Below are 24,154 nucleotides of genomic sequence, written 5' to 3'. Positions count from 1 at the left end.
TCTGGAAACAGGTGGGGCATAGAACACTTTATTCGTCAATGACACTGCATACTGCGATTGGGAGTAGAAATACTATACAATAGATACGATCTAGCTGCCATACCAGAAAAGGTGCAAAGACAGGAATCTGACATCAAAAATGGGACAGCAGAGAAGAAGAAAAAAGAAAAGAAAAACATGCCGATATACGAATATGGCGGGTATTCATATCCAAAAGAAGGCACAAGCAGAGAAATGAGAATATCAAAGAGGCAAAACGAAAAGGAAAATAAAACAACACAAACGTTAGGTTCTCGGAGGCATGCTCATGGGTAGCGTGAGGCTAGAACAAAATGTATTGCTTCGAGGGGATGCATGCAAATGCAAAAATGCAACACCACCAGCCCTCTTAGCACAAGACATATACCAATTCATTAGTGACTTCATCATAAATGGTGGTTGTTATCAGGGTAGGGAGGTGGAGGCTGATAGGGGTCTGGCATGGGCATGGGGACCTGCTGGCGGAGCGGACCATCCGATGGGTATGGGTGGACCACCGCATCAGACTGAAGGGGATCATGGGCGCGGAGAGCAGAGTCTTCATAAGGCGACGAGCTTTGGCCGTAGAAGCGGGTTGAGGGGTCGTGGACGTGGTCGTCGAAGTCGGAGGCGTAGGGCGAGTTGCCCATTAGTGCAATCTCTGGGTTTGACTGTGCGTGGGCGAGAAGCACGGCGCCTTCTTCGTCGGGTGTGTAACGGCCTCCTCGGCCACCTGTCATTGTTGTTGCGGCGCCTTGGTATGCTGTTCCGGTTGTGAGTTCGCTACCTGCTTGCGGAGGTTGGTCCCGGGGCTGGTAGCTTGGGTCTAGCGTGCGGGTTTTGCGGCCGACGACTAGCCAGCGCGCACTGCGGCCGATTGCCTTCAAGAGATCCAGTGGGTTCATGGCATCGACTAGTGCTCTGGCACCGTAGCGTCCGCCTTCGTAGGCGGTCTTGCCGTTGCCGTAGAAGTCGGTGACTTCGCTTTGGTTATTTAGGATGTAGGGCTTCCATGAGAAAGCCCAGAGATGTAGACAGCCGAAGATGGCCATTTCAATGTTGATCATCACTTCTGGAAGGCCAGTTTTGAGATCTGCAAGTGCAATCTTCTTGCTTGCTTGGATGGCGCCACCGGAGACGAGAAGACTAATAAGTGTCTAGAATGTGTGAGGGCCTGCTTTTTCAAATGGCGAATATTGATCAACTTACCGACTGCCAGAAGGAAAGGAAAATGACGAGCTTGATCGACAAGATCTTCACAAATGGCCGGTGTTGCTTGATGTCTTGGCTAGTCTGGTGGTAGAACTGAATCAAGCAGTACATCGCAATGGTGACGGAGATTGATTCAAAGACGAGTGTCTGAAAGATTGAACATCAGATCAGTAAGAGAGACACCAAATATCCAGAAATATCATGACATACCCAGATATGCGCAAAGGCGGGACTGAGGGATGCCTCGCAGTACAAGCCCAAAGCCTGCGTAACAACCGCGACAATAGTCATGGCCACACGAATAACACAGTACTGGAAAACGCCAGCCCAGACAATCTGCAAATAGTCAGCACCCTGACAGTCCCTTAATCATAGTATCCACCCTCTTACATTGAACCAAGTCAATCCACTGCGTGGGTTCCGCCAAATGCCGCGATCACCACCACAACACCTAGCAAACCAATTCAACGGCAAAAGCCACGGCTTAGGCTGAATCCCACGGAAGTAGTCCTTCTGACTGTGTAGATCGGGAGCGATATAGTGGCACATGAGGGAGAAGAAGGCGGAGATACAGAAAGCCTCGTAGCAATCGCCGAGAACTTCGAAATAGACGGAATCATGGTAGAAGAAGATGCTGAGCCATGCGACAAGGGAGTAGACGGGGACCATAAATAGGATGCGGATAATACTGCAGGCAGAAACAAAAGGTCATGTTAACGATGCGATGCTTGACTTGCGCTTAGGATTCGGGGTCCACGGAATAAATCTTACTGTCGCTGTTCGATCGGTTTGCTGTAATGCATTGCATGCTGCATGATCAGAAATATCGAGACGCCGCAGGCGAAGAGGGCGCAAGCGCCGCCCACCAGGAGCGACAGGTGGTGAAATGTAAGGCCGCCATCCCAGAGCTCGACCTCCTCGACTGTTTGATCAGCATGGAATGCGATCCAGGGGGTGCGGGACATACTCTTCTGGGTCTCTAGAGTAGTATTGCACACTGTCCAGCCCATGACTGGAGAGTGTTCAGGTCGACTGGGGTTAGTGAAGGAGGTAACCTTTTTTCAGACTGTTTATCTTATCCGGATCGACAGGAGAGCGCCACAATCGTCTGAGGCCCTGAAGGAAATGAGAAAGTCCTTTTTTTCTTTGTGTTTCAGCTATTTCTTTTGGTCGGTTTTGGCGTATTTTTTTCCCCCTTGAAATTCTTTGCCAATCGGGTTAAGTACCAAGGATCATCGGCCCTTGGAAGGCTTGGTCTATTTATATGGCTTGGCTCAGCCTTTCACAGCCTTGTGGAGATATCGGAGTACTCGTACACCTGTCAATGTATTCACCGTGCGATATTCATACATGCTAAGCTCCTATTGTACACGTCTGGGACAATAGCCTAGATTCTCATTTTGCTTTTCTCTTTACCTTACAATCAGGCACGCCAGGAATCCCCACGTCGTCCGCCGCGTCCGCGACCACGTCCCATGCCAGGTCGAGGGCCAGGTGCACCAAATCTTTCCGGGCCGATATCCACAAAGCGATCTTCGTCTTCAAATGTAATGCGGCGCATTTCATCACCGCCACGGCGGGGGAACGTTCCTTTCTCGATGAGGTCATCAAATTGGTCCAGGCGCTTGTCGGCAATGGGGCGGGGGACAGGTAGGTAGTAGAGCTTAGGCTTCGCAGTAGTCGACTTAAATCTTTCGTCCAGGGGCTTGAAGCCTTGTCCGGGGCGTTCTGAGGGTGCGGGAGGCGCATCGGAAGGACGACGGTCGATATGTGGCATACTACTGCGCGGACCCAATGGAGGAGTACGATTGAAACCCGGGTCCCGCTGAGTAGGGGCGGGGCGCTGCTTCGAGCCCGCCTCGGCCAGGGTGGCTGTGGTTCCATTATCAGTTGTTTCGTATGTGACTTCCCAGCGTGGGGCAGGACCGGCGCGATCCCGGGATGCCTCCTCGGTCTGTATCCATTCTTTGATTTTATCGTGCGGGATGAAGTCTGCCCAGAGGCTTTTGCGGTTGCGCTCGTTTGGCCATACAGTTCCATGAACAGCAGACCGGACCCGCGAGGCTGCGGCAACGCTGGTGAAACTGACAAAGCAATGGGTTTTGATGGAGTCAAGGTAGAAATCAATGATGGTATCAGAGCCGGGGAGTCCCGGGGCAGATGCAAGACTGGCCAGATGTTTGCGGAGTGCGACTGGTTGCAGTGGGCGCATCAAGCCTTCAATGTAGAGGGCAGCGGTAGCAGCGTGCCTTGCAGGTTCCACATCAACATCTTCCATCTTAACGTCTTCGGAGCCGGAGGCGGGTGGAAGAGCTGCATCAGAGGGTGCAAATAGATCACGGAAGCGAGCGCTTGGCTTGTTGTGGGGTGTTTGCGCATCCGCAGAGGCCTCGGTGGGTTGTTTTGTGTCACGATCTGACGGCGGCTTAACTTCATCACGACCCACAGTCTCCTTTTCTTCTGTCATTAAGACACGCGGGGCTTCCTCCATTGCACGAGCCTTTCGGTTCGCAATTTCTTCTTGTGAAGGAGCAGGGCTCTGGCTGCGCCGCTTGCGTTTGCGGGTATCCTCCAAAGCCTCTTCGGTGGGAAGAGGGGTCGATACTCCAGTGTTGGCTCCAGATGTTTGGGGAGCTGACAGAGTTGACTTTTCTTCGGACTTCGCAGAGCCTTCTTTGCTTGCGTCCTGGGGCACCTGGGTTGGTTCATTCACCTCCATCTGCTGGGAGGCAACCGGAGACTTCTGAGCACCGCTGGGGGAGAGGGGTTTTTCTGTGTGTACCTCCTCTGCCGGCTTTGCGACATGTTCGACTTTTTGCGACTCGGCTGGGATCACTGCCTGTGCCAACGGGTCTCCTTTCGTTTCTTCATAGGCCTTGTCAGATACAGCGATTGAAGCTTGTGTGTCTTTTTCTTCTGCGATCGGATCCTTCAGTTCCTCGGGCTGTTCGGGCTGTTCGGGCTGTTTGGGCTGTTCAATCTGTGGTTGCTCTGCCTCGGGCTCTGGTGCTTGCGCCGCAGGTTCCGGCGCAGAAGGCTGTTCGTCCGTCGTTTCTTCTGGAGCTGCAGTCTCGCCGTTCTCGCCCTGGTCTGTCTGTGAGTCAAGCTCAAGTAATTTGTCAATGAACTGCTGTTTAAGACGAAGCCCAGTCTGAGGGACGGCACGTCTCTTGAGCTCGGCCTTTAACTCAGGCACCTTCCATGACGAGTAGTCAGTCATCGTGAGAGAACTTTCACATGTAAGTTTGAAATTTGAGGGGGGGGAAAAGTGGCTCAGGTCAAGAAAAGTGGCATTGGGCGCATTGCATGAGTGCAGGGATTGAATCTGGGGACGCGATGGAGCTGCGCGCCGATGATGTCGGGGCTAACCGCATTTGGACTAATGCGGTCCTTTTGCATAAACTCTCGAACTCACTCTATAAAAAAAATGAAAGACTGAAGATACCTTTGAGTATTTCGGGAAATGATAGACTAATATACAATTTGTTCATCTAATTGAAAGGTATTTTAAAGGTTGATAGGTGCTGACAAACAATCCGCCTTCTCCTACATTTCACCTTCCCTGCAAACATATATATCCCGGGTCCCCGAGGCCTTCTTCAGAATAAAGCTTTGTATGTGCAGTCTAAGCCTACAGGCCAGCATATCCGATCGAAATTTAAATTCGATCAAATAGTCATCATAAAAAGCAAGATAGAAATGTAACTAAAATTTTGTAGTCTTTTACTTCATTGAAGCCAAGTGCTTTGCTGCACTGTGGGTATCAATAGCATTCAAGGTACCACGTGATGAGAAGTATTGAAACTCTCAATCTGTTCCGAGATTTTAGCGCTCACAACGTTTAATTCATTAGATCTGAAACCCCATACACTAAACTAACTACGGAAGGATGCCCGCCAACACGGACAGCACGACGCGTCTCCCCACCAAAACAATCCCAATATCGAATACCGATAACCCGACAATGCCCGCAGAGACAAAAGCCAGAGAAACCGCGCGCTGAACCTGAAACGCGAACCGCCATTTTCGTTTGTTAGCTATGTGGAAGCGCAAGCACAATCTCCGAACACTGTCCACCAGTAACATCCAACGAAAAACCACCAGCCGAACTAATACCCTTCTTCAACCCATTAATTTTAGCCGATTTCACAGGAATAGCCAAAAAAACAGTCCCTTTAGTCTCCCTCGGCGAACAAATCCTCAAATCAACCTCCTTCACTTCCTCCCTTAACTTCCAACTCGCCTCAATAGACCCATGAGGAGTAGGAACCCTCCCTCTAGCCCAAGAGACACCCGGCGTAAGTACCGCAGGCTTGAAGACCCATTCAGAAAACCCAGGAGCAGTAGGTTGAACACCGAGAACATACTCCGTCAAGACAAATGTCGGCGCCGCGCCCCAGGGGTGTGCATGCGAAGTATACAAATCCAATCCTGGACGACCATCGGGGAATACATACTCCCAGCTTGTACCGGTGTAATATTCATCATTATCGATCATTGCAGGCCAGAGTCCCGAGAGGAGAGTTGAGATCGCAGCGGTAGTGGCAGCCGAGGGCGCGGTGATATTCCGCGAATGTTTCAAGAGAGCCTCAAGCAGGAATCCAGAAATGAATGGTGAAAGCTCTGCGCTAGATTCGGTAGTTGAGAGGGTCTTGTAGCCAATTCCATTTCGGAGACTAGACAAAGCTGCAATGGCTGATTCGGCTTGTGTTGAGTCTGCGACATCGGCGAGAATCGCCCATGCTGTGCCGGCGATTGAGGTCTCGTTGAGAGATGTCGTGCTGATACCATATGTTCCGAGATTGTTGCTCCAGAGCCTCTTGTTGATGGCTTTACTGACGCCCGCGGCGACGAATCTCCAATGTGCAGATGTAGCGGCTTCGCCGACGTTGTCTGCTAGTGTTGCCATGTGCTTGAGGGTATAGACGAGGAGGGAGGATGCAGCGGTGCCATTTGCAGCGCCAAGGAAGAAAGATCCTGATGCCAGCCCTGAGGAGCTATCGACTAGTGAAAGAATAGATTCGACCCCTGTTTTCACTTGGAACCAATATTTTTCGAGGAATTTTTTGTCTGCGAAGTAGAGATAATATCGAGCAAATGCATTTAGGAAGAGTAGTTGATAGTCTTCCAGACCGACGGAATGGTAGGTTGAGGTGTATTTGGAGGACTGTCCCATAGAAGGGGACATGGAGAAGTATCCGGCGAACTCGCCGGAGGCCATCTGTCTATCAAGTAGATAGGCAAGAGTGCCCTTGATAAAATCCTCCCGGTGTGTGCTTGCAGCGATGATACGGGAAGTATGGCTGAAATCTCCAGACCAGACTAGTCGATCTCGCTTGGCACCATCCAGACACACGGAGTTCCTGTTTGGCATGACGCCGTATTCTTCAAGAACAGATGTGCTAGTCATTGGGTTGTCATAAAGGAGGGTGCCGTTCTGCGCGTGCACTTCAACATCCCTCACATATGCCACCTGGTCTTGATAAGGTCCGAATCCCCATGTACCGCTGTACTCATCAGCAGCCGATCCAAGGTAGTTGTACGTTGGCTGAAGGGCCGATAGCGGAACATGTATTGCTGAGGAATTGTTGATCGACACATCATAGCCAGTCGACTTTATAGTCGTTGTAACCTGGACCCATTCTCCCTCTTTTACATCAAAAGGTAGAGAGTAATACGATACAGGGCCACCCTCCAAACTAGTCTGATTGACCAAATTCCACCCATAGGCCACAGCAAGCTTATTCGCAGGCAGAAGGGTCTTGTTCGTATTGATGAATGTGGACTCCGAAGCATAATCAGTCGTAATAACGAACGAAGGACCAAAGCCGAGAATACCGTTAGCAACCCTCCATCCCGTGCCACCACGAAGAATCTTCGTCATAAACGACATCGTATAGTTAGTAAAGGTAGCTCCAAGAACAGACTGCGCCGACTGCTGTCCACGCAAAAGAACACCGTCAGAAGTAACATCCCAAGTCGAAGGCGCAGCACCCTTCTCAATACAAGCCTGCTGCACAGCCCGCGGACCAAGAGCCCAGATTTCATTATATGAAGAGTTCGAACTTTCGAAATAACCAGGTAAGGCATCGACTGATGTTCGATCATTCAAAGAGCGGATACCCACACCGCAGATGCGGATACTGCCCTTTGCATTGAGTAGGCGCAGTTGCTGCCAGCGCAGACCTCCCTGGATGAAATAGGATTCAATATGTCCAGGTTCGGTGACATTGAATGTCTCTACCCGGAAGGTATTGGTGAGACCATTGCTGAAGGTCCAAGGACCGTCGCCAGATGCATTTTCCAGGCCGCTTTTTGCCTCGGTGTATTTGGCTTCTATTTGTACTGGTGCTAATAGGGACTTTGCCTGGAATAGGGGGAAGCCGCCTATTTCTGTGCCATAGTCAAGGGTCACTGTTGGGTTAGACTCGGATAAGGTGAAGCATGATTGTGAGCCTTTGCTGGAGGACTTGGTAGCGCATGTTTCTGCGTAAACGATTGTTCCTCTGGTGTAGTCGTTAGCGATATGATCAAAGGCCAGCTGCATGGTGACTATTTACCTTTGCTCTGCTGCTAACCCGACATTCAATATGGAGGAGATGCCGAGTGCCCATACAAGGGCATTTCGAGAGAAGATCATACCGGAGAATAGTTGCTAGAACAAGGCGTCCTGGTGCTCAAGGACAGGACCGGGGGATATTTAATTGGAGCGAAGGCACCTGTTTAGATGCCCCCGCCCCCCCCAATTTCCCGAGCAGATGCTTCGGTAAAGAGGGCCCCGGCATTTCCGAGTTCATTCTGCGCCAAAAGGTGGAGTATCTTCGGTTTTCTTTCTTCTGCAGAACTCTCGCTCTCTTTTACCCCGGGATCGGATTGTGGGGAAACGGGGTGGAACAGCCAAACTATCTTCTTTTTTTTTTTTTGTTTAAGTTGATCTTTCGGTCATTTTCTGAAATTCCGTTGTTTATGGTCGCGCTGTTAATTCCACACACTTTGCCAATCTTGTTTTTGTCAATCATGACGACTACTATGCTCCACTTTGTTTTAGTGATGAAACCCAAGGAACGAGGTCTTCATTTCTACACAAATAAGAGCTAGAGAAAAAGTAGACCCAGATAGCCCAGGATGAACTTCGGGTTTGATAGTTGGCTGAGACCCCATTTAATCTACAATCCCCGCTGGCAAGAAAGCCACATAGTCCAAAGGAGCCGATTCAACACCATCGGGTTGACCGACAATCTTCAACGTATCGCCCTTCTTCACCTTGATGCCTCGGAACTTGATACGCATAGCCGAATGTCCGTCCAAGTAGATAGAAGGTGTATGGCTGAAAGTATCTTCGCTATTTCCAACCCACTCGCCCACCTTCCGATCGTTGAAGGAGATGGTCCACTGAGACTGACCACCGTAAAGATCATAGTAATTAACAGCGATATCATATGTGCCTGAAGCAAATGGCACTTTGGTTACAGCAGTGCCAGCAGTGCTATTAGACTCCGTGACGATAGCAAGAGACCCCGAAGCCGTTTCGAAGGGAGTGACGGTATATGGTTTGTACCCATCTAGCGTCATACTCTCAGCTTCGATGCGCCATGGGTGATGACTGACGCGCTTTGCTTCGTCGGGGATACCAGAGAGATTATGGTAAAAATCGTTGATGGCATCTCTCCAAACAATTGAGTGACCAGTTTGGTAATCCAAGAAGTGACGGACATGACTGTATCGCTCCTGGTCTATCTTCCCCTGAAGCGATTCCCACTGGGTAAGGAATGTCTGCGCTGTCTCTGCGCCGGTGTAGTGGGCATCGTAGAAGTGTTGGATGACAGTCTTGCCTGATTTTAGGCGGTGGGTATAGTCGACATGATGGAACCATAAGAGTAGGTCATCGGGTGTTGTATTGATGTTCTCATACATGGTTGCGATTTCGTCGGGATATTGGCCTGAGTATCCCGTGCCATTCTTCACGGTTCTGTCCATTCCAATGCTTGCCTGGTCTGCGCGGGTCCATTGGCCCCAACCGTTGTTGTCCTGGGAGGCGGGGTTAGGACCGTAGTGGGTGTAGAGGATGTCGGTCAGAGTTTGAATTCCTAGATTGCCGCTGTATTGTTCGTAGGCGGGCCATGACACCATGGACATGTGGGTAATTGTGTCTAGGACTTTACGGTCTAGACCGAAGGTGAGGCGGATCCAGTCGTGTAGGATGTCTTGCGCGTCATCTGTTGAACTCCACGCCAGGCGCCCGTAGGCGTATAGGTTTGACATGGAAAGGTGGCTTCCAAGCCAGGTGGTATTTGTACCGACGTTGACAACAGCTGCTGAGCCACCAAATTTGCGATTGAAGCGCTTGCCAGCTACAATGTCACGAACGAGCGATGGTTGGTGGTCGACTCGAAGATCGAAGTCCAAGATAGTCTTCCAGAGTGGAGGCAGATATACCAAGTGGGACTGTTGGCCAAGATACTCTTGCGTTACTTGCAGCTCGATTGCCATGTTGGTATTGGGTAGATTCGCGAACAAAGGCGATACTGGCTCGCGAACTTGGAAATCGATAGGTCCAAACTTGATCTGGATCACCACATTGTCGTCAAATTCACCATCTAGCTCTTTGAAGAAGTTGACAGCTGCCTTTGCACGATCTGCAGTCCAGACAGATTCGTTGAGTTGGTTGTAGACAAAGGCACGGTACATAACGATACCACCATATGGTTGAACTTCTTTGGCGAAGAGATTTGCTGCATCGGCGAGGGTCCTGTTGTACGTTTGTGGACCAGGCTGGCCTTCGGAATCCGCCTTGACGAGGTAGCCAGCCATGTCAGGAACACGCTTATAGATCTGGGCAGTAATGTCCGACCACCACTTGATAACAGATTCATCAAGGGGATCGAAGGTACTCAGACCACCGTATGTTTGGGGCGAGGCAAAGTTGAGAGACATGCCAACCTGGATACCATATGGCCGGAAGACATCAGCTACTCGACCAAAACCGTCAATGTTCTTTGGGTCCAAGAGTGTAGCATTGGCGTTGACGTTGTTGATGACAACGGCATTGATTTTAATGGAGGCTAAGAGACGTGCGTATTCAGCGACACGAGTCAAATCTTCGACAATCTGTCCGTTCTTAAAGAAAATAGAAGGACCACCATAGCCACGCTCGATACTTCCGTCCATATTGTCCCATTGGTTCACCCAGCGGATGGGCTGCGACGGATTGGATGCATAGGCAACCCTGGAGAAATTTCCCTGTGAAATCATCGACAAGTACTCGAAGGTACCATAGAGCGCGCCCCTCTCATTTTGCCCCAGAATTTGAACGGCGTCCCCTTTGGTGCTAAGCCAGAAGCCATCGTCTTCCAGTTCAGGTATGCTGTGTATCGCGCCGCAAGTCTTGCGATATTGATCGACGGTACCAACAATGACAGAGGAGGATGTCTTGCATTTGTGGGAGACTCGCACGTCTTTTCTATAGACACCCTTCAGTCCTTTGTGCAATTCCGTGCCAGCAATATATACCGGACTACTCTCGGTGGAATTGAGGGTGACAATGGTAGAAGGAAGGTTGGAATGGCATGATTTCGAACAAGGCAATGATGCATAACGTAACCAGCCATTCAAACCATCTTCGGCTGCTGCAAAGCCCAAGGAAGCTAGTAGGAAAAGCGCACGCATATTTAATAGAGCTTCTCGGACGTATGAAGCTACTACTTGCCTCTCAATGCAGGTCGATTGACCCTTTTATACCACCCCGCCATCGACGTCAGGTTATTGGTAGAATGCCGGGTGACGCATGGAATAACTTCAGGCTAAATAAGGCATGCTAAAGTCCCATCGTACAGGCTATATCATTAGACAAATGCGAGGGTTAAGGGAAATCTTCGGAAGATTTAAAGGGTATCGTGCTTCCCCGCAAACAATGTGGAGATGGCGTGGGGGTCCTGCAGCAGGGAAAGAGGGAGCGTTCGTCAGGTTAAATGAAAATGCTGACAGGGTTAAGCAGGCAAACAATACCATGTCGCTGCGGTTAAGCATGACATTAAGCTTAGATTGTAAACACGGCGGAGGACCGGTAACATGAGTCCAGGGCACACGGGTACTACATCCCAAACTCATGATAAAAGACTGCATTTGGGGTATTACATTTAGGCTATTCTATCAGATGGTTTCCACCATTGAAGATCACTGCCCAGGACGAAATGAGGTGCAAAGCAGCTTAATATCTCCGGCACCCTTGTCTAGAATTGCCTAGGGGGAATATCATAATTCATCATTGACCGTAAGAAAATTGGTTCAAGGTTGTATTTTTTTTAAGAGGTCCCAACAATACGAGACGCTTAAGCCTCACGGCTCAGGATGTCGGAGTCACCGGCATCGAGGATAGCCATGGCGGAGCAGCGGAAGAGCTTACCGCAAGCGGTGCCGAGCTCAATCTATACGGGAGTTAGTTTCAGATTCAAGCTCTCCGGGATACCTTTCGGCAGTCCCATCGTTGAGCAACTTCACTCTCCGAAGTGGTATTTTTGACCGACTTCTTCTCTGAGTAGTGGAGCTGACTCCTAGGTACGGCAACCAGTTTTGTTCAGATTGCCGACCCGGGGGAAAGGGAAAAGACGTACGTTGTTGCCGTTGAAGTGGTGAACAGGGGTCTTGGCGAGCATGGCGTAGTACTCGAGCTCAGACTTGCGCAGGGGAGGGCAGTTGCCGGAGATGAGGACCAGCTTAGCCTTGCCGGAGCGGAGAGTCTTCATGGTGGACTTGGTACCCATGGTAACTGCAAAGATGATTAGAATCCCATTTTGTGCGATCGAGGAATTGAGCGATGAGCTTACCCTTGCCAGACTTCATGACCAGCGCGAGGCGCGAGGCGAGGGTGTCACCGGACTTCTTAGCCTTGACCATTTTGACGGTTTTTTTGGTTGGGTGGTTGGTTGGTGATTGAGTGATGGACGGAAGACCAAATTTGAGAAGGAAGAAAGTTTTTGTGTGAAAATGGGAGAAGCCCTAGCACGTGACTTTTACACGTGACCAATCCCCTCATCTACCGCCTGATTCTGCCGTCACCCCCATTATTGGCGTTCGGCCCGCGGGGTTTGACTCATTACAGGTTTATTTCTTCATTTCATCCTTTTGTATCTTTTGTCTTTTGATTGTCTGTCCTTTCATCATGGCCACTGAAACTAGCAGTGCCCCCACTGCGCGACTCCGTCAGTCTATGCCCCTCATCCCATCCCCCAGAAGAACCGCTACTAAATCCCGTAGAGAGAGTCGCTTCGCAACCTGAGAACCCCTATGCACAATTGATTGAAGATCAATCAATCGCAATTGTCCCTTCCTTCAAGCTCGAATCCGGTGTTACACTGTACAATGTCCCAGTCGCCTATACCACACGTGGAACCCTCGCTCCTGCTGGCGATAATGTTTTGGTCATCTGTCACGCCCTGAGTGGCAGTGCGGATGTTGCGGACTGGTGGGGACCTCTTCTCGGCGGTCCTGGTCAAGCATTCGATGTTTCTCGGTTCTTCGTGGTCTGCCTGAACAGTTTGGGCAGTCCGTATGGAAGTGCCAGTGCTGTGACTTATAAGGATGGCAAGCCTGAAAATGGCTACTATGGACCCGAGTTCCCCCTGACCACTGTCCGTGATGACGTCAAGTAAGTCAATTGTTCAGTCCGACATATCAATATGTTCTAACTCTTTTATCAGCATCCACAAGCTTGTCTTGGATGACCTTGGTGTCAAGCAGATCGCTGCCGTCGTAGGCGGATCCATGGGTGGAATGCTTACCCTGGAATACTCCTTCTTCGGCAAGGACTATGTGCGTGCTATCGTGCCAATTGCTACCTCGGCACGCCATTCCGCTTGGTGCATCAGCTGGGGTGAGGCCCAGAGACAGAGCATCTACAGCGATCCCAAGTATGATGACGGCTACTATCCGTTCAATGACCCCCCTTCCACCGGTCTCGGAGCTGCTCGCATGTCCGCACTTTTGACTTACCGCAGCCGCAACTCGTTTGAGTCACGATTCGGTCGCAATGTGCCTGACCCAACCAAGAGATTGAACATCAACGGCGTTGAAAAGCAGCCCACTCCTCCCAATGAGCACTGGGCCATTCACAATGATGGACACCGTGGTGGTACGACTTCGCGCTCCGAAAGCAGACAAGGATCCCCGGCTCCTCAGTCTGAGGTCCAGTTCATGGATCCTCAATTCTCAGGCACGAAGACCTTTGTCCCAGAGGATGAATCGAAGCCCAAACTTACCCCAAGTGGTCGCCCTCGCCCGCCAACCTACTTCTCGGCGCAGTCGTACCTCCGTTATCAGGGTGACAAATTCGTCAAGCGATTTGACGCCAACTGCTACATCGCTATGACTCGCAAGCTTGACACTCACGATGTTTCTCGCCACCGTGCAGACCCTGCTGCTGACGATACCGTTCTGGAGGCTTTAGGACGTGTTGAGCAACCCGCCCTCGTCCTTGGCATCGAATCTGATGGTCTCTTCACCTTTGCAGAGCAGCAAGAGGTCGCTGCCGGTATTCCCGACTCGCGCCTAAAGCGGATCGACAGCCCCGAGGGTCACGATGCCTTCCTGCTTCAGTTCGAGCAGGTCAACCGCCACATTGTTGATTTCTTCAACGAGGTCTTGCCCGACATCATGTCGAAGTCGACAGACGGTGCTGCAGCTGTGGCTAGTGTCAAAAAACTGACCAAGAGCAGCACTTTCGGCGAGGCCGAGGTGGAGGATATCACCGCTTGGTAGAGCGATGCTCCTTCATATGGCATTGTTAGGCGCAGTGATTTCTGCAGCCATCCCATGACTCCACTCTGGGCCCCTATCCCCGCCTGTCTCTCTCTTCATCAACTATGAGAGTAGATTTGGTGGGATCCGCGCCCCGGTGGATGCCATGGCACAGGGGAAGTAGGTTGCCGTTCTTTTTTCCGTTCCGCCAGTCAGGGAGATGAGCATCCAACTGCCTCTCCCGTCTCTCACTTGGTTTTGTCCGTGTCCGAGAAGACTGTCAAAGAAGCATCCAACTGCTCTCCATCAGACCCGCCCTCTGGGTCAATTTTCTCCGGGAGGAAACCTCCGGGGGTGATGGGTCACTTCGATTCGATGGCCATAAGCTATCGCGACATAGTCGCACCGTTTAAAATAAAATCCACAACTCGGGCATTTTACCCATTATACATTTGTTCTTAACATATCGTAAGTTGACGATGTGAGCCACCAACGCCACGGGTATCTGGCTGTGCTCAGCAGATGATAAGCCTCAACTCTAAATACGCCCTTCCCCAGAATCTGACCGGCAACTCCGGGAAATATTCGATTATACGAGGGCTACGATATCCGACTATGGGACTGTGGTGAGCCGAAGCGAATCTGGATTGCGGTCGAAAGTGTATCCATGGATTGAGCTGATTTAGGGCCTAAATTAGTTCCAAAGCTAGCTTCAGTAAACAAACACTGGGGCAATGGACTTGGGATTTCCAACATTATACATATTCAGATGGGCAGCTACAACGGAGTTCGGTGGAAGTGCTTGTTTTACAAGTGGAGCCAGATCTGCACTGACCATCTCCTGGGCACATTGCAGCAATCCTTTGATTTTGAATTTATTTACATCTTACGCCGATTGCTTTTGGAACAGTGGCGTCAACTTTTGACTCACCAAGACAAAGAGGCGCTAGCGCAAGTCCTAGTGCTTAGACCCTTTGAGACGTTGATAACGTTCCATTTCGTAAAAAGTCCAAGCATGTCTCAGTATGTGTTGGACCCCAAAACCCGGTTTCTTTGCGACCGTTCGAAACCTGAAAAGGGGCCACACTAACGGTTGAGTCTAGACTTGTTATTAGGAGATCTGAACCAATTTAGGTATGGCTATCTCTAAAGTGGCTTGAGCTCCGTGATAAATGGAGTTCTTAGCTGCAGATTTGGGGGGCGCTTGATGTGCCGATCCAGCCCTAAGTGCTTGAGCGGACCACTGAGTTGTTTGATCGCTTATCCTGCTGCGAGCTAATGGGGTTAGGCGTCGAAGGTGTATCTGCCTCTATTTCAGCCTATCTTCGTTGAGACCGGGGGCCAAACGAATGAGAACGCCCTTAAAGCTAAGACATTTCTCTTTAATTACTCCGTTTCTCTTATAATGTGATTCTTTCCACATTCTTCACCCCGCATACCACCCAGTCGCACCGACAACGGGACACTACACAACTACACTGCTAGCAATAATTGCTATTGACATCACACATATCTCGGGAAATTAACTGGATCATTGAGATCCTGTGGATTAGCAGCAGTGGAGCATTCTGAAGCATATCTGGCGTTGGCAGGTCGCTCTCATTGTTTGCCCACTTGTCCCTTGACTTGACTTCTCTACTCTTGTTTCTTTACTCTCTATCTCGTCTATTTCGCTACCATCTATCACATCTAATCTCCCCGGTGAGACTATTTCGGAGAATAAACAAACCGTTCTCAAACACTATACCACCAAGATGGAGCGCAAGTTATCAACAAGAGCACTCAAAATGCGCCATCGTCTCACCTTCACCCGAAGCAGTTTGACACGAGACCGTGCTTGCACGATGGTCTCTTCCGGCGAAGTCAGTCCCTGCAGCAGTCGGCCTCGCTCCGCAACGAATCCTGAATCCCCAACATACGGCGAGAACACGATGTGGGACAGCATTGATGCCAGCAGGTGCTACAACTTCACAGATGAGCTGGGGTTCTTCCGCCCTGCATCACCGTTCATTGAGCGTCAGAATATCGACGAAGACTTAGTGCTTGATATCAAACATGCCTGCGCCCTACTATCTCACAGCATCGACCGTGGCATCCCCATCGGCCTGTCATATCAAAGTGCCGTGCCCGACTGGACAAATAAAAAGGCTGCTAGCCAGTCCACCACCGAAATATCAACGTCCGTAGACCAGAACACCCTTCTCTCATCCGCCAAGCCTATCGAGCCAGCAACAGATGCCAACACGGAGATGCACGATTCGGGCGTCGGCATGAGTTTCAACTCCCCCCAACAAACAGGCCGACCATACGGAAACAGCGTCTCATCAGCCAGATTCTACAACAAACAATCCTCAGTCTCACCACCCCACAGCCCAACCTCAGAAAGAGCCCGTTCCCGCGGTGAAAGCCTAGTCCAAAGCCTCGCAGACAGAGGCAGCATCCAACCCGACTACCCATTAAGGCTGGCACGCTCGCACTCCTCAAGCCCAGTACCTTTCCCCTATAGTCCAGACCAAGCCAACGACGAATGGCGCTCGGGACAAACAACGCCACCCAGCCCAATAATCGAAAACCCGCAAACCGAAAAAGAACAGTCAACGGCAACGATTACCGTCTCCGAAACCGAGATCAACGCCTCAACCACCTCCACCACATCTGAGACTGAGACACCGACTCCACCCTGTCTCGGCGAAGAAGGACAGACCTGGCTGCGCGCTAGCAAAGACATTCAACGTCTCGCCGACGAAGAAAAACAAAAACAAAAGGAAACAGCATTCAAGAAGGAAAAACCCTCCAATCGATTCTACAGTTCCAACGCCAACGCCACCTCCCAAATCTTCGATTCGCGCGAGTGGCTCACGAGGAACATCTGGGAAAGTCGAGACCCAAGTATCTACAGCGAGACACCATTGAGCGCAAATGCGAATGGAGAAGGGCGCTGGGGGAGCGTATCCACCAGCGGAGATGAGTCAAGTCGCCATGGGGGATATCCCGTTCAGTGGTGGGCCGGTCCGGATGCAGCCTCAAGTCGGAATCTGTCTTATTCTTCGTCTTCGTATCCCGTTAATGAGTTTAAGCACCAGGAGACTGCTTATTCGGTTGTTGTTCCTAGTTTGCATCCTAGACGGAGGAGGGAGAAGGCGCAGCTCTTGTTGAGGAAGTTGGCTGGGTTTGGGGGGGGGAGGAGGAGGAGGGGGAGGGTGGTGCTGGTGTCGAGGTTTGAGTTTGATATGTTTTCTTGATGGTCTTTGGATTGGATTGGGGCTTGGATTCATTGGGAATTTTTCTCTTTGCTTTTAGCTGGGTCTTTGTGATGGCGTGGTGTTTTATTGCTTTGCTTGATAGATGTCCGTATGCTTCATGTAGATACCCTTTTTTTCTCTCTTTTTTTTCTACTTATTTGTGCTTTGTTGGATATCTCTAGTAGGTCTCTATAAATAGCTTTTCACTTGGCTTCTTATCATTTTTTTGCGGCTGAAGCACATCAATACCGAACATTGGCCATGTGACTTCTTGGCGCTGTCAAGTTACCAAGCAGTGATAAAGCGAGAACAAGGTAGCTTTCATCCACACTCTTTCCAGGCCCCTTTCTTCTTTGTAGAGAGTTTGATATAATCTGATCAACTTGAGCTCTGTCGAGCTTGATAGTCAAACGTAATGTTGCAACACAAAGATAAACAAACGTGGCGATAACATGCAAAGAATGCCGTACGACCAAGTCACACACCGACGTAACTATGTCAGATTCTCTACCCTCAAGGATTATTCTGGGCTAAATATTTTCCCTGTGCATTGAAATAAGATGTTAAGCAAAATGAACGAAGAAACACAGTAATTTATGGTTCAAATTTCAACTCCGGTTATGGATGTCGTCAATCCATGGTGGCCACTGGAGAATTGATTCCGTGACTTTTGATTATTTCATGCAGAGTGCAACCGGTGTGTACCTGAAGTGGTTAACCTGTTTAAACAATAAGGATGGTCAAATGTTGTTGCCGGCTGCAGTGGAGCCATCCTTAGGTCACTTCAGGTTAGGCCACTTCAGGTTAGGCCACTTCAGGTTAGGCCACTTCAGGACAGTTGTGCAGAAAGTAAGCAATTTGGTGCAGTAACCCACAGTCATGTCTGGAGGGGGTCATTTTTGGAAGGCTATCCGGTGATATAGATTTGTTTATAGTAGAGTTGATCAATTATTGTTTTCTTTTCAATTCAGACCAACGGACTGAACTTTAGACTCTGGTTTGGATGGTGAAACTGAGCTAGTACTCTGTCTGCCACTTTGCGGGTGTGTGAAATGAGGCTGGGCAGTAGGCGAGTCCTGATGGTCTGTACAAGTTCACCATGTCTTCATATGCTCCTCTGATACCCCCACGTAAACTACGCGCCCCCATTTAGTCCCGTTAAACTTTACTTTGTGAATGAGGCACGTGGCCACCATTGTAATCATTGGGGTCTCACTGTTTGACCACGTGCATGGCTTCCAATCCTTTGAAAGATTTAGCGGTAATGACAACTTTCAGTATTACGATATCACTACAGTACCTTGTCGTTGCTATACGCTTATGGAATAAAATATAACATTAGTTAGAGAACGATTGCACCTGAAGAAATTAACATTATATTTGATATTCGCAAATCGGTTCTAGAGGAATAGATAAGTATCGTTATGAATCATTCCTTTCACTTCTTCCAGTATCTTATCTTATGAAGATATATATCCTGATATTCTCTGAGAACCCGAGTCTGATTGGGGGTTTAGGCCTACTAGTCAAGAAGATCCGAAGGCGAACTAATGTTACCTTCTACAGAAAAGGCAGTAAATGAATTATGCTGTGGAAATCTTGATCTTGTACACATTCATCCAAAGCGTCGATTGCTAGTGTAGCAGTTTACAGGTTTTGGCCGAAGTGAGTCGAGATTAAGCAGCGGAAAAAGGAGTACTTTCTCAAACCGCCCCCGAAGCGACTTTGATATAAATTCAGGGCATGATCAAGTGCCGTTTGCACGCTGGACCTGAGCACCGAAATCCTGAACATCGGTTACCTTGTTAGTATCTGGAAAATAGTTGACGTTTCCTCGACATGCTGGGCGGCGAGTAGATGCATTCCATTTCCAAATTGGTGCACACGACACACTTCGGGCGTGATCCATCGCAATATTTCACTGATTAGTGATGCATGCGAACATCATGTCATACAGCTAGCAAGCACCATGGAAATATCTTAGATGTTTCTGCAAGACATGCATCGCCAGCTAACGATATCCGTCGGCGTTCACAGCGTAACTTGGTGCGCTCAAATTGATCCCAGCATCTCCGTGCGCATATCCCACATGTGATAGATGTTCCATATCTGTTTACAACCTTCGCTGCGATCAATACGTGTGTAGAAAAGTAAGAAACGTCTGTCGGCTGCCTCGTATCAAGAGAACCGGGGAAGAACCGGGGAAGAACCGGGGAAGAACCGGGGGAGAACCGGGTAGTCAGGTGATCTTTATTCGGTGCCCCACTCTGTACACCCAAAGCTGTTGTCAACAATCAACCATAAATAAGCCCATGAAGTTTTGCCAACAGGAAACCAATGACATGGTCATTATATCTTTTCCAGACGGAAGCTTCATAAGGTGGTGACTTCATTGGTCTCCCATCTCAGCCGAATGCACTGCAGGAAAGTTTTAGTTAAATCCTGAGACGCCCAACGAGGCCCAACGACTTGCTTCTTTCGAAACGATCTAAATTCGAATCCCAAGTATGTAAGATTAGAGACTTTAATGGGACTATGACTTGTGATGTATCACACATAAGGGCTTGGGCGTTATTGGCTTGCCAATTCGGTACTCCGGGTTTATAGGTATTACAGCCTTTCCCAGAGTTTCTTCATAATCATAACAACCTGGGCCCAGGGATACCATCCACGGTCCGGGGTAGAGCAGCCGAACCGGGGAGTGGAGAAAATTGGGGTCTCCTATCTTACGTAGCCCTAGGTCGATCCGTCCCTCTCCTATTTAAACCAGTCAAACACCTTATGGGTTTATTCCATCAAAGAATTTCTACTCAAAAGATTCCACTAAGATGCAATCCACAGAAGTGAATCTCATTCCTCCTCCAACTGAGCACAAACATGACCCCCTCCGGTGGCCACGTTGGTTGAAAATTTCAGTGGTGCTCACCACATCCCTATTCAACCTTGTGTCTAATATGGCCGGTGCTGGTCCCTCTGTGGCTGTACCGAGCTTTATGCAGGACTTCTCAAAGTCCCAGGATCAAGTGACTCAACTTTTGACGGTAAAACCTTCCGCTCTTCACGTGTGCCATGTAATCCTTGGACCGCGGCCAGCTCACCATGCTCTCAACAGCTTAACTTTCTCCTCCTTGGTATTGGCAACATTTTCTGGGTCCCACTCGCGTTGAAATTCGGCAAAAGACTGTCGCTTTTGGTGGCCATGGCCTTGCAGATGGGCGCTTTGATTTGGTGTGCCCTTGCCAAAAGCTTTGATAGCTTGCTCGCTGCCCGAATCGTACTTGGCTTTGCTGCTGCCGCCGGGGAGGTAAGATATTAAATACTGAAGAGCATCCTTCAGTCCTCTCACCCAACAAGAGGTATGTCCTTGCTGACGAATTCTCTATAGAGCATTGTTCCCGAGATAGTTGCAGATCTCTTTTTCCTCCACGAACGGGCCACGATGATGTCCATGTAAGTACAGCCCGATCAGTCACTCACTCGATAAACATCTGACTTGGCCATTGCTTCTAAGATACGTTATCTTCATATCCGGTGGAACGGCTATTGGTCCCCTCATCGCTGGCTTTATGGTTCAGTATGCCGCCCAAACATGGAGAAGCTATTTTTGGCTCTGTGTCGCCTTGGCCGCTGCCAACCTCGTCCTTCTATTTTTCTTCTGCCCTGAAAGCAACTTTCGTCGAACCGATCACGAACTTCATGATCACATAGAAACGCAAGCCATCAGGGTCGAGAAGTTGGCTGGAAAATCGAATTCCAGTCTGGTCGAAAACGTTGCTACAAACAGCCCGGGGTACTCGATTCATCTTTTGCCCTTCAAGGAACGTCTTTCCTTGACTCGCTATGATACCAGCATAAGTTTCTTGAAAACAGCTGTCGACCCCCTTTTATTATTGCGCCACCCATCCGTACTGTGGGCTATCTATGCCTATGGATGTTCCCTGAGCCCGCAGATTATCATGATGTTTGACTTCCCATTTTCCTTGTCAAGCGAAGAATACTTACAATATTTGGTTTTCTAGATTCACCATGTCCACCCTCCTCACGCCGCCCCCATACAACTTCTCGTCCATCGATATAGGCCTCATGGAGATAGCTGCGATGGTCGGTTTTGTAATAGCCTGCTTTGGTGGCGGGTATCTGTCCGACGCCATCACCACGTGTATCATTAAAAAAAGCAAAGGCGTGATTCGGCCCGAGCAACGACTTGTCTCGTTACTTCCTGGAATGTTCATTGCCCCAGCTGGGTGTATTACCCTTGCTTTGGCATGCCAGAACAAGCTCAGCTGGGTTGCGATAGCCTTTGGATTTGGAATGGGTTAGTAGCTTTTTTTCTATTGTTCTCCTTTCCTCTGTCCTTCACAGCTTTGTTTGGCTGACACCGAGTAGTTTCATTTGGAGAAGTCTACACACCAAACATCGCTCTTACCTATGTGGTCCATCGCCATCAGGAGCATGCTGCTCAGTGCCTTGTTCTCATTAACATCTTCAAAAATATCCTTGCTTTCCTATTCCTGTATGAGGCGGTTCCTTGGGTCACCTCCCAGGGGTTTACGCAGGTTTATATGATCATGTTCATGTTAAACATGCTTACGTTGGTCCTGGCCGTGCCGCTGTACTTTTACGGACCTCGGGGGCGGGAATGAATCGCATCGGGCCTTTCTTATAATTTCATCGCAAAGCTATGGGAGAGTCATTGAAGTATTTTACCGGGCAGATCATCCTGTTGAGTTATTTTAGGTGCCTTTTCGAAGGTATCACTTTTATGTGATCTTTCAAAGTATTGAAACTACATTGGACCTGTCTTCATTATACAGAGCGGATAGTGGGAACAGGGCTGTCGCACCCATTTTCCTTGGTTAGCTACTCGATCCGTACTTAACTCTTTACAACCTCAATCAATCAGTGCAGAAAATCAGGCTGGTTATCGAAACGAGAGAGAGAGCACCAGCCCTACAGTAAGCCGAAAACCCAGAAGCCAGTACAAATAAGAAGCTAGATACTAGGCATTACCTGCCAGGCATCCAGCACAAAACGAATGCGTGGATGCACCGTCCACCTCACCAGAGTCCTCACATCTTACATCTCATGTACACACCTCTAGATCTAGATATCAGCCAATTCCTGCTGTAGCTACATCAAACCCAATTCTCTGACATTCTCACTTCAGCCTTTCCGGTATCCTCCCGACCACCTCAGACCCTTGGCTGCAGTTACTCTCGGAAAGTTGGAAATTGGTTACTGGGCAATGTCTGCTACATGTACTGACAAGTATGCATATTTTCAGATACGTGTGATCGTTGGGAATGATAATGCAACTGTCAGTATTGAGAATATGGCTCTTCAACTGTAAAAGAACCGTCTCAAATATGGTGACCGTTTCTCAACAGATGAAAGATATCAAATCGCTGGCTTTATGCGGCTAGAATCATGAAATAACGTTCAAGACATGTGGATCAGGTTGCAAACAAGCTCCAAGTTTTTTTTGAGGACAGTTTCGCGGGGAAACAACCTGGGATAAGTTTATTCGCTACTTATTTACATAACCAAAAACAGATAATCTTAGACGGTTGGCTCGTTCTTGCTTTTGGATATTGCGGATGAGTACCTGTTATTGAATCAATCAAAGGTAGTGCTAGATCTTCACCAATGGGAAAGAATTATTGACATCAACGGAGAGTATGCGTACGGGGTTGTTGAAGCTGGAGTCAATGTGCACCTCACCCCTAGACGAACTGAGGATGGAGGGGTTGTAACTATGTACATATAGAAGTCTATGCTTGTCATCGACCTTTAATAAATATCCCTGTTTAAGATATTGCCAGAGATCAGGCGAATACAACATTGTTCCGCAAGGTGCCAATCTCTGAAATGAAGACGTCCATCTGAGTTCCAGGAATCAAGTACTTGGGAGGGTTCATGCCGGCACCGACGCCTAGAGAAGAGAATCAGAAACAGATCTGTAGTTTGGCTCTCCCTGCCAAGAATCCGAGGAGATGGAGGATCGCTGGCTTCGTGCACTTACCTCCGGGAGTTCCAGTCATGATAACGCTACCCTTCTGGAGAGTAGTACCCTGAGACAAATAAGAGATGAGATACTTGCAGTCGAACAAAAGATCGGAGACCCCCTCTTCTTGGCGGACTTCACCATCAATAATGGTCTTCAAGTGTAGCAGGCTTGGATCTGCGATCTCGGAGGCGGCAACCAACACTGGGCCGAGAGGGGCAAAAGTATCAAAGCCCTTGGAGAAGCCCCACTGGGGAACAACACCGGCGTAGGCTGGGTCTCTCTGAAGCTTTCTGGAGGAAACGTCATTTCCAACAGTGTAAGCGGCGACATAGTTCAAGGCTTCTGCCACTGGGACGTCCTTCGCATCCTTTCCAATCACGATGCACTAATGTCCAGATTCGTCAGCTTTCAATGTCTAAGCAATGCTAATCACTTTTATAGATAAAACAAACCAGTTCGCCTTCGTAGTCAGCCTGGTCATTCTGGGCAATCTTGGGGATCACCACAGCTTCACCGTGGTCATGGATAGTAGTGGTGGGTTTAAAGAAGATGAAAGGGAATGGAGGAGGCTTGCGTCCTGCCTCCTTGACTAGTTCAAGAAGGTTCTATGTTAGTATGATCGTTCTAAAAAGGGAGTAGTACATATAGATTATCTGCACGTACTGTGCTTGGCGTAATTCAGACCAACACAACGCAAGATAGGCACATCGCTCTGAGCCAATGGCGAGAGGATCTTCTTGACCAACACCGTCTCCGTTGTCAATTTGGTTTGTCCAGTTACATCATAGATATCATCTCCAACAAGGACCTTAGCTTCAAGCTGATCGGCCTCTGAGATGAATCCAAGATCGATTATCTTGTTTTCGGGCAACACAGGCTCTCCGCGCAGGATACGGCCATCAACGGCCTCAAAGCGGATTAGGCGTTTCCAGGGAAGAGACAT

The 24,154-nt window shown here is 49.2% G+C and overlaps 9 protein-coding genes across 9 annotated transcripts; 3 read left to right on the top strand and 6 right to left on the bottom strand.

The window, feature by feature from the left end:
* Positions 1-425: 425 nt before the first annotated feature.
* N7508_002355 (OSTA/TMEM184 family protein) lies at positions 426-2,240 on the bottom strand (the record flags this gene model as incomplete). Its single annotated transcript, XM_058460421.1, has 5 exons — positions 426-1,175; positions 1,228-1,377; positions 1,441-1,566; positions 1,621-1,918; positions 2,002-2,240. The coding sequence occupies 5 exons, from the start codon at positions 2,238-2,240 to the stop codon at positions 426-428; spliced, it is 1,563 nt and encodes a 520-aa protein (XP_058323953.1).
* A 413-nt stretch (positions 2,241-2,653) lies between these two features.
* N7508_002354 (SAP domain protein) lies at positions 2,654-4,450 on the bottom strand (the record flags this gene model as incomplete). Its single annotated transcript, XM_058460420.1, has 1 exon — positions 2,654-4,450. One exon carries the CDS (start codon positions 4,448-4,450, stop codon positions 2,654-2,656), a length of 1,797 nt encoding a protein of 598 aa, XP_058323952.1.
* Positions 4,451-5,263: 813 nt separating this feature from the next.
* N7508_002353 (uncharacterized protein) lies at positions 5,264-7,777 on the bottom strand (the record flags this gene model as incomplete). The annotated part of the gene is made up of 1 exon (XM_058460419.1): positions 5,264-7,777. One exon carries the CDS (start codon positions 7,775-7,777, stop codon positions 5,264-5,266), a length of 2,514 nt encoding a protein of 837 aa, XP_058323951.1.
* A 614-nt stretch (positions 7,778-8,391) lies between these two features.
* On the bottom strand, positions 8,392-10,896 carry aguA (alpha-glucuronidase; the record flags this gene model as incomplete). Its single annotated transcript, XM_058460418.1, has 1 exon — positions 8,392-10,896. The coding sequence occupies one exon, from the start codon at positions 10,894-10,896 to the stop codon at positions 8,392-8,394; it is 2,505 nt and encodes an 834-aa protein (XP_058323950.1).
* Positions 10,897-11,558: 662 nt separating this feature from the next.
* Positions 11,559-12,123, bottom strand: N7508_002351 (60S ribosomal protein eL30; the record flags this gene model as incomplete). The annotated part of the gene is made up of 3 exons (XM_058460417.1): positions 11,559-11,654; positions 11,841-11,995; positions 12,054-12,123. 3 exons carry the CDS (start codon positions 12,121-12,123, stop codon positions 11,559-11,561), a joined length of 321 nt encoding a protein of 106 aa, XP_058323949.1.
* Positions 12,124-12,388: 265 nt separating this feature from the next.
* met2 (homoserine O-acetyltransferase) lies at positions 12,389-13,983 on the top strand (the record flags this gene model as incomplete). The annotated part of the gene is made up of 3 exons (XM_058460416.1): positions 12,389-12,428; positions 12,484-12,874; positions 12,927-13,983. The coding sequence occupies 3 exons, from the start codon at positions 12,389-12,391 to the stop codon at positions 13,981-13,983; spliced, it is 1,488 nt and encodes a 495-aa protein (XP_058323948.1).
* Positions 13,984-15,716: 1,733 nt separating this feature from the next.
* On the top strand, positions 15,717-17,204 carry N7508_002349 (uncharacterized protein; the record flags this gene model as incomplete). Its single annotated transcript, XM_058460415.1, has 1 exon — positions 15,717-17,204. One exon carries the CDS (start codon positions 15,717-15,719, stop codon positions 17,202-17,204), a length of 1,488 nt encoding a protein of 495 aa, XP_058323947.1.
* A 2,828-nt stretch (positions 17,205-20,032) lies between these two features.
* N7508_002348 (putative MFS transporter) lies at positions 20,033-21,847 on the top strand (the record flags this gene model as incomplete). Its single annotated transcript, XM_058460414.1, has 6 exons — positions 20,033-20,245; positions 20,317-20,508; positions 20,590-20,654; positions 20,716-20,994; positions 21,224-21,519; positions 21,591-21,847. 6 exons carry the CDS (start codon positions 20,033-20,035, stop codon positions 21,845-21,847), a joined length of 1,302 nt encoding a protein of 433 aa, XP_058323946.1.
* A 1,182-nt stretch (positions 21,848-23,029) lies between these two features.
* Positions 23,030-24,154, bottom strand: N7508_002347 (fumarylacetoacetate hydrolase family protein; the record flags this gene model as incomplete). Its single annotated transcript, XM_058460413.1, has 4 exons — positions 23,030-23,136; positions 23,227-23,596; positions 23,664-23,800; positions 23,875-24,154. The coding sequence occupies 4 exons, from the start codon at positions 24,152-24,154 to the stop codon at positions 23,030-23,032; spliced, it is 894 nt and encodes a 297-aa protein (XP_058323945.1).

The sequence above is a fragment of the Penicillium antarcticum genome (genome assembly GCF_028974205.1).
Source record: "Penicillium antarcticum strain IBT 31339 chromosome Unknown utg000002l_segment0_segment0, whole genome shotgun sequence".
In the NCBI taxonomy this organism is placed as follows: Eukaryota; Fungi; Ascomycota; class Eurotiomycetes; order Eurotiales; family Aspergillaceae; genus Penicillium; species Penicillium antarcticum.
This window is presented reverse-complemented; position numbering and strand designations above follow the sequence as displayed.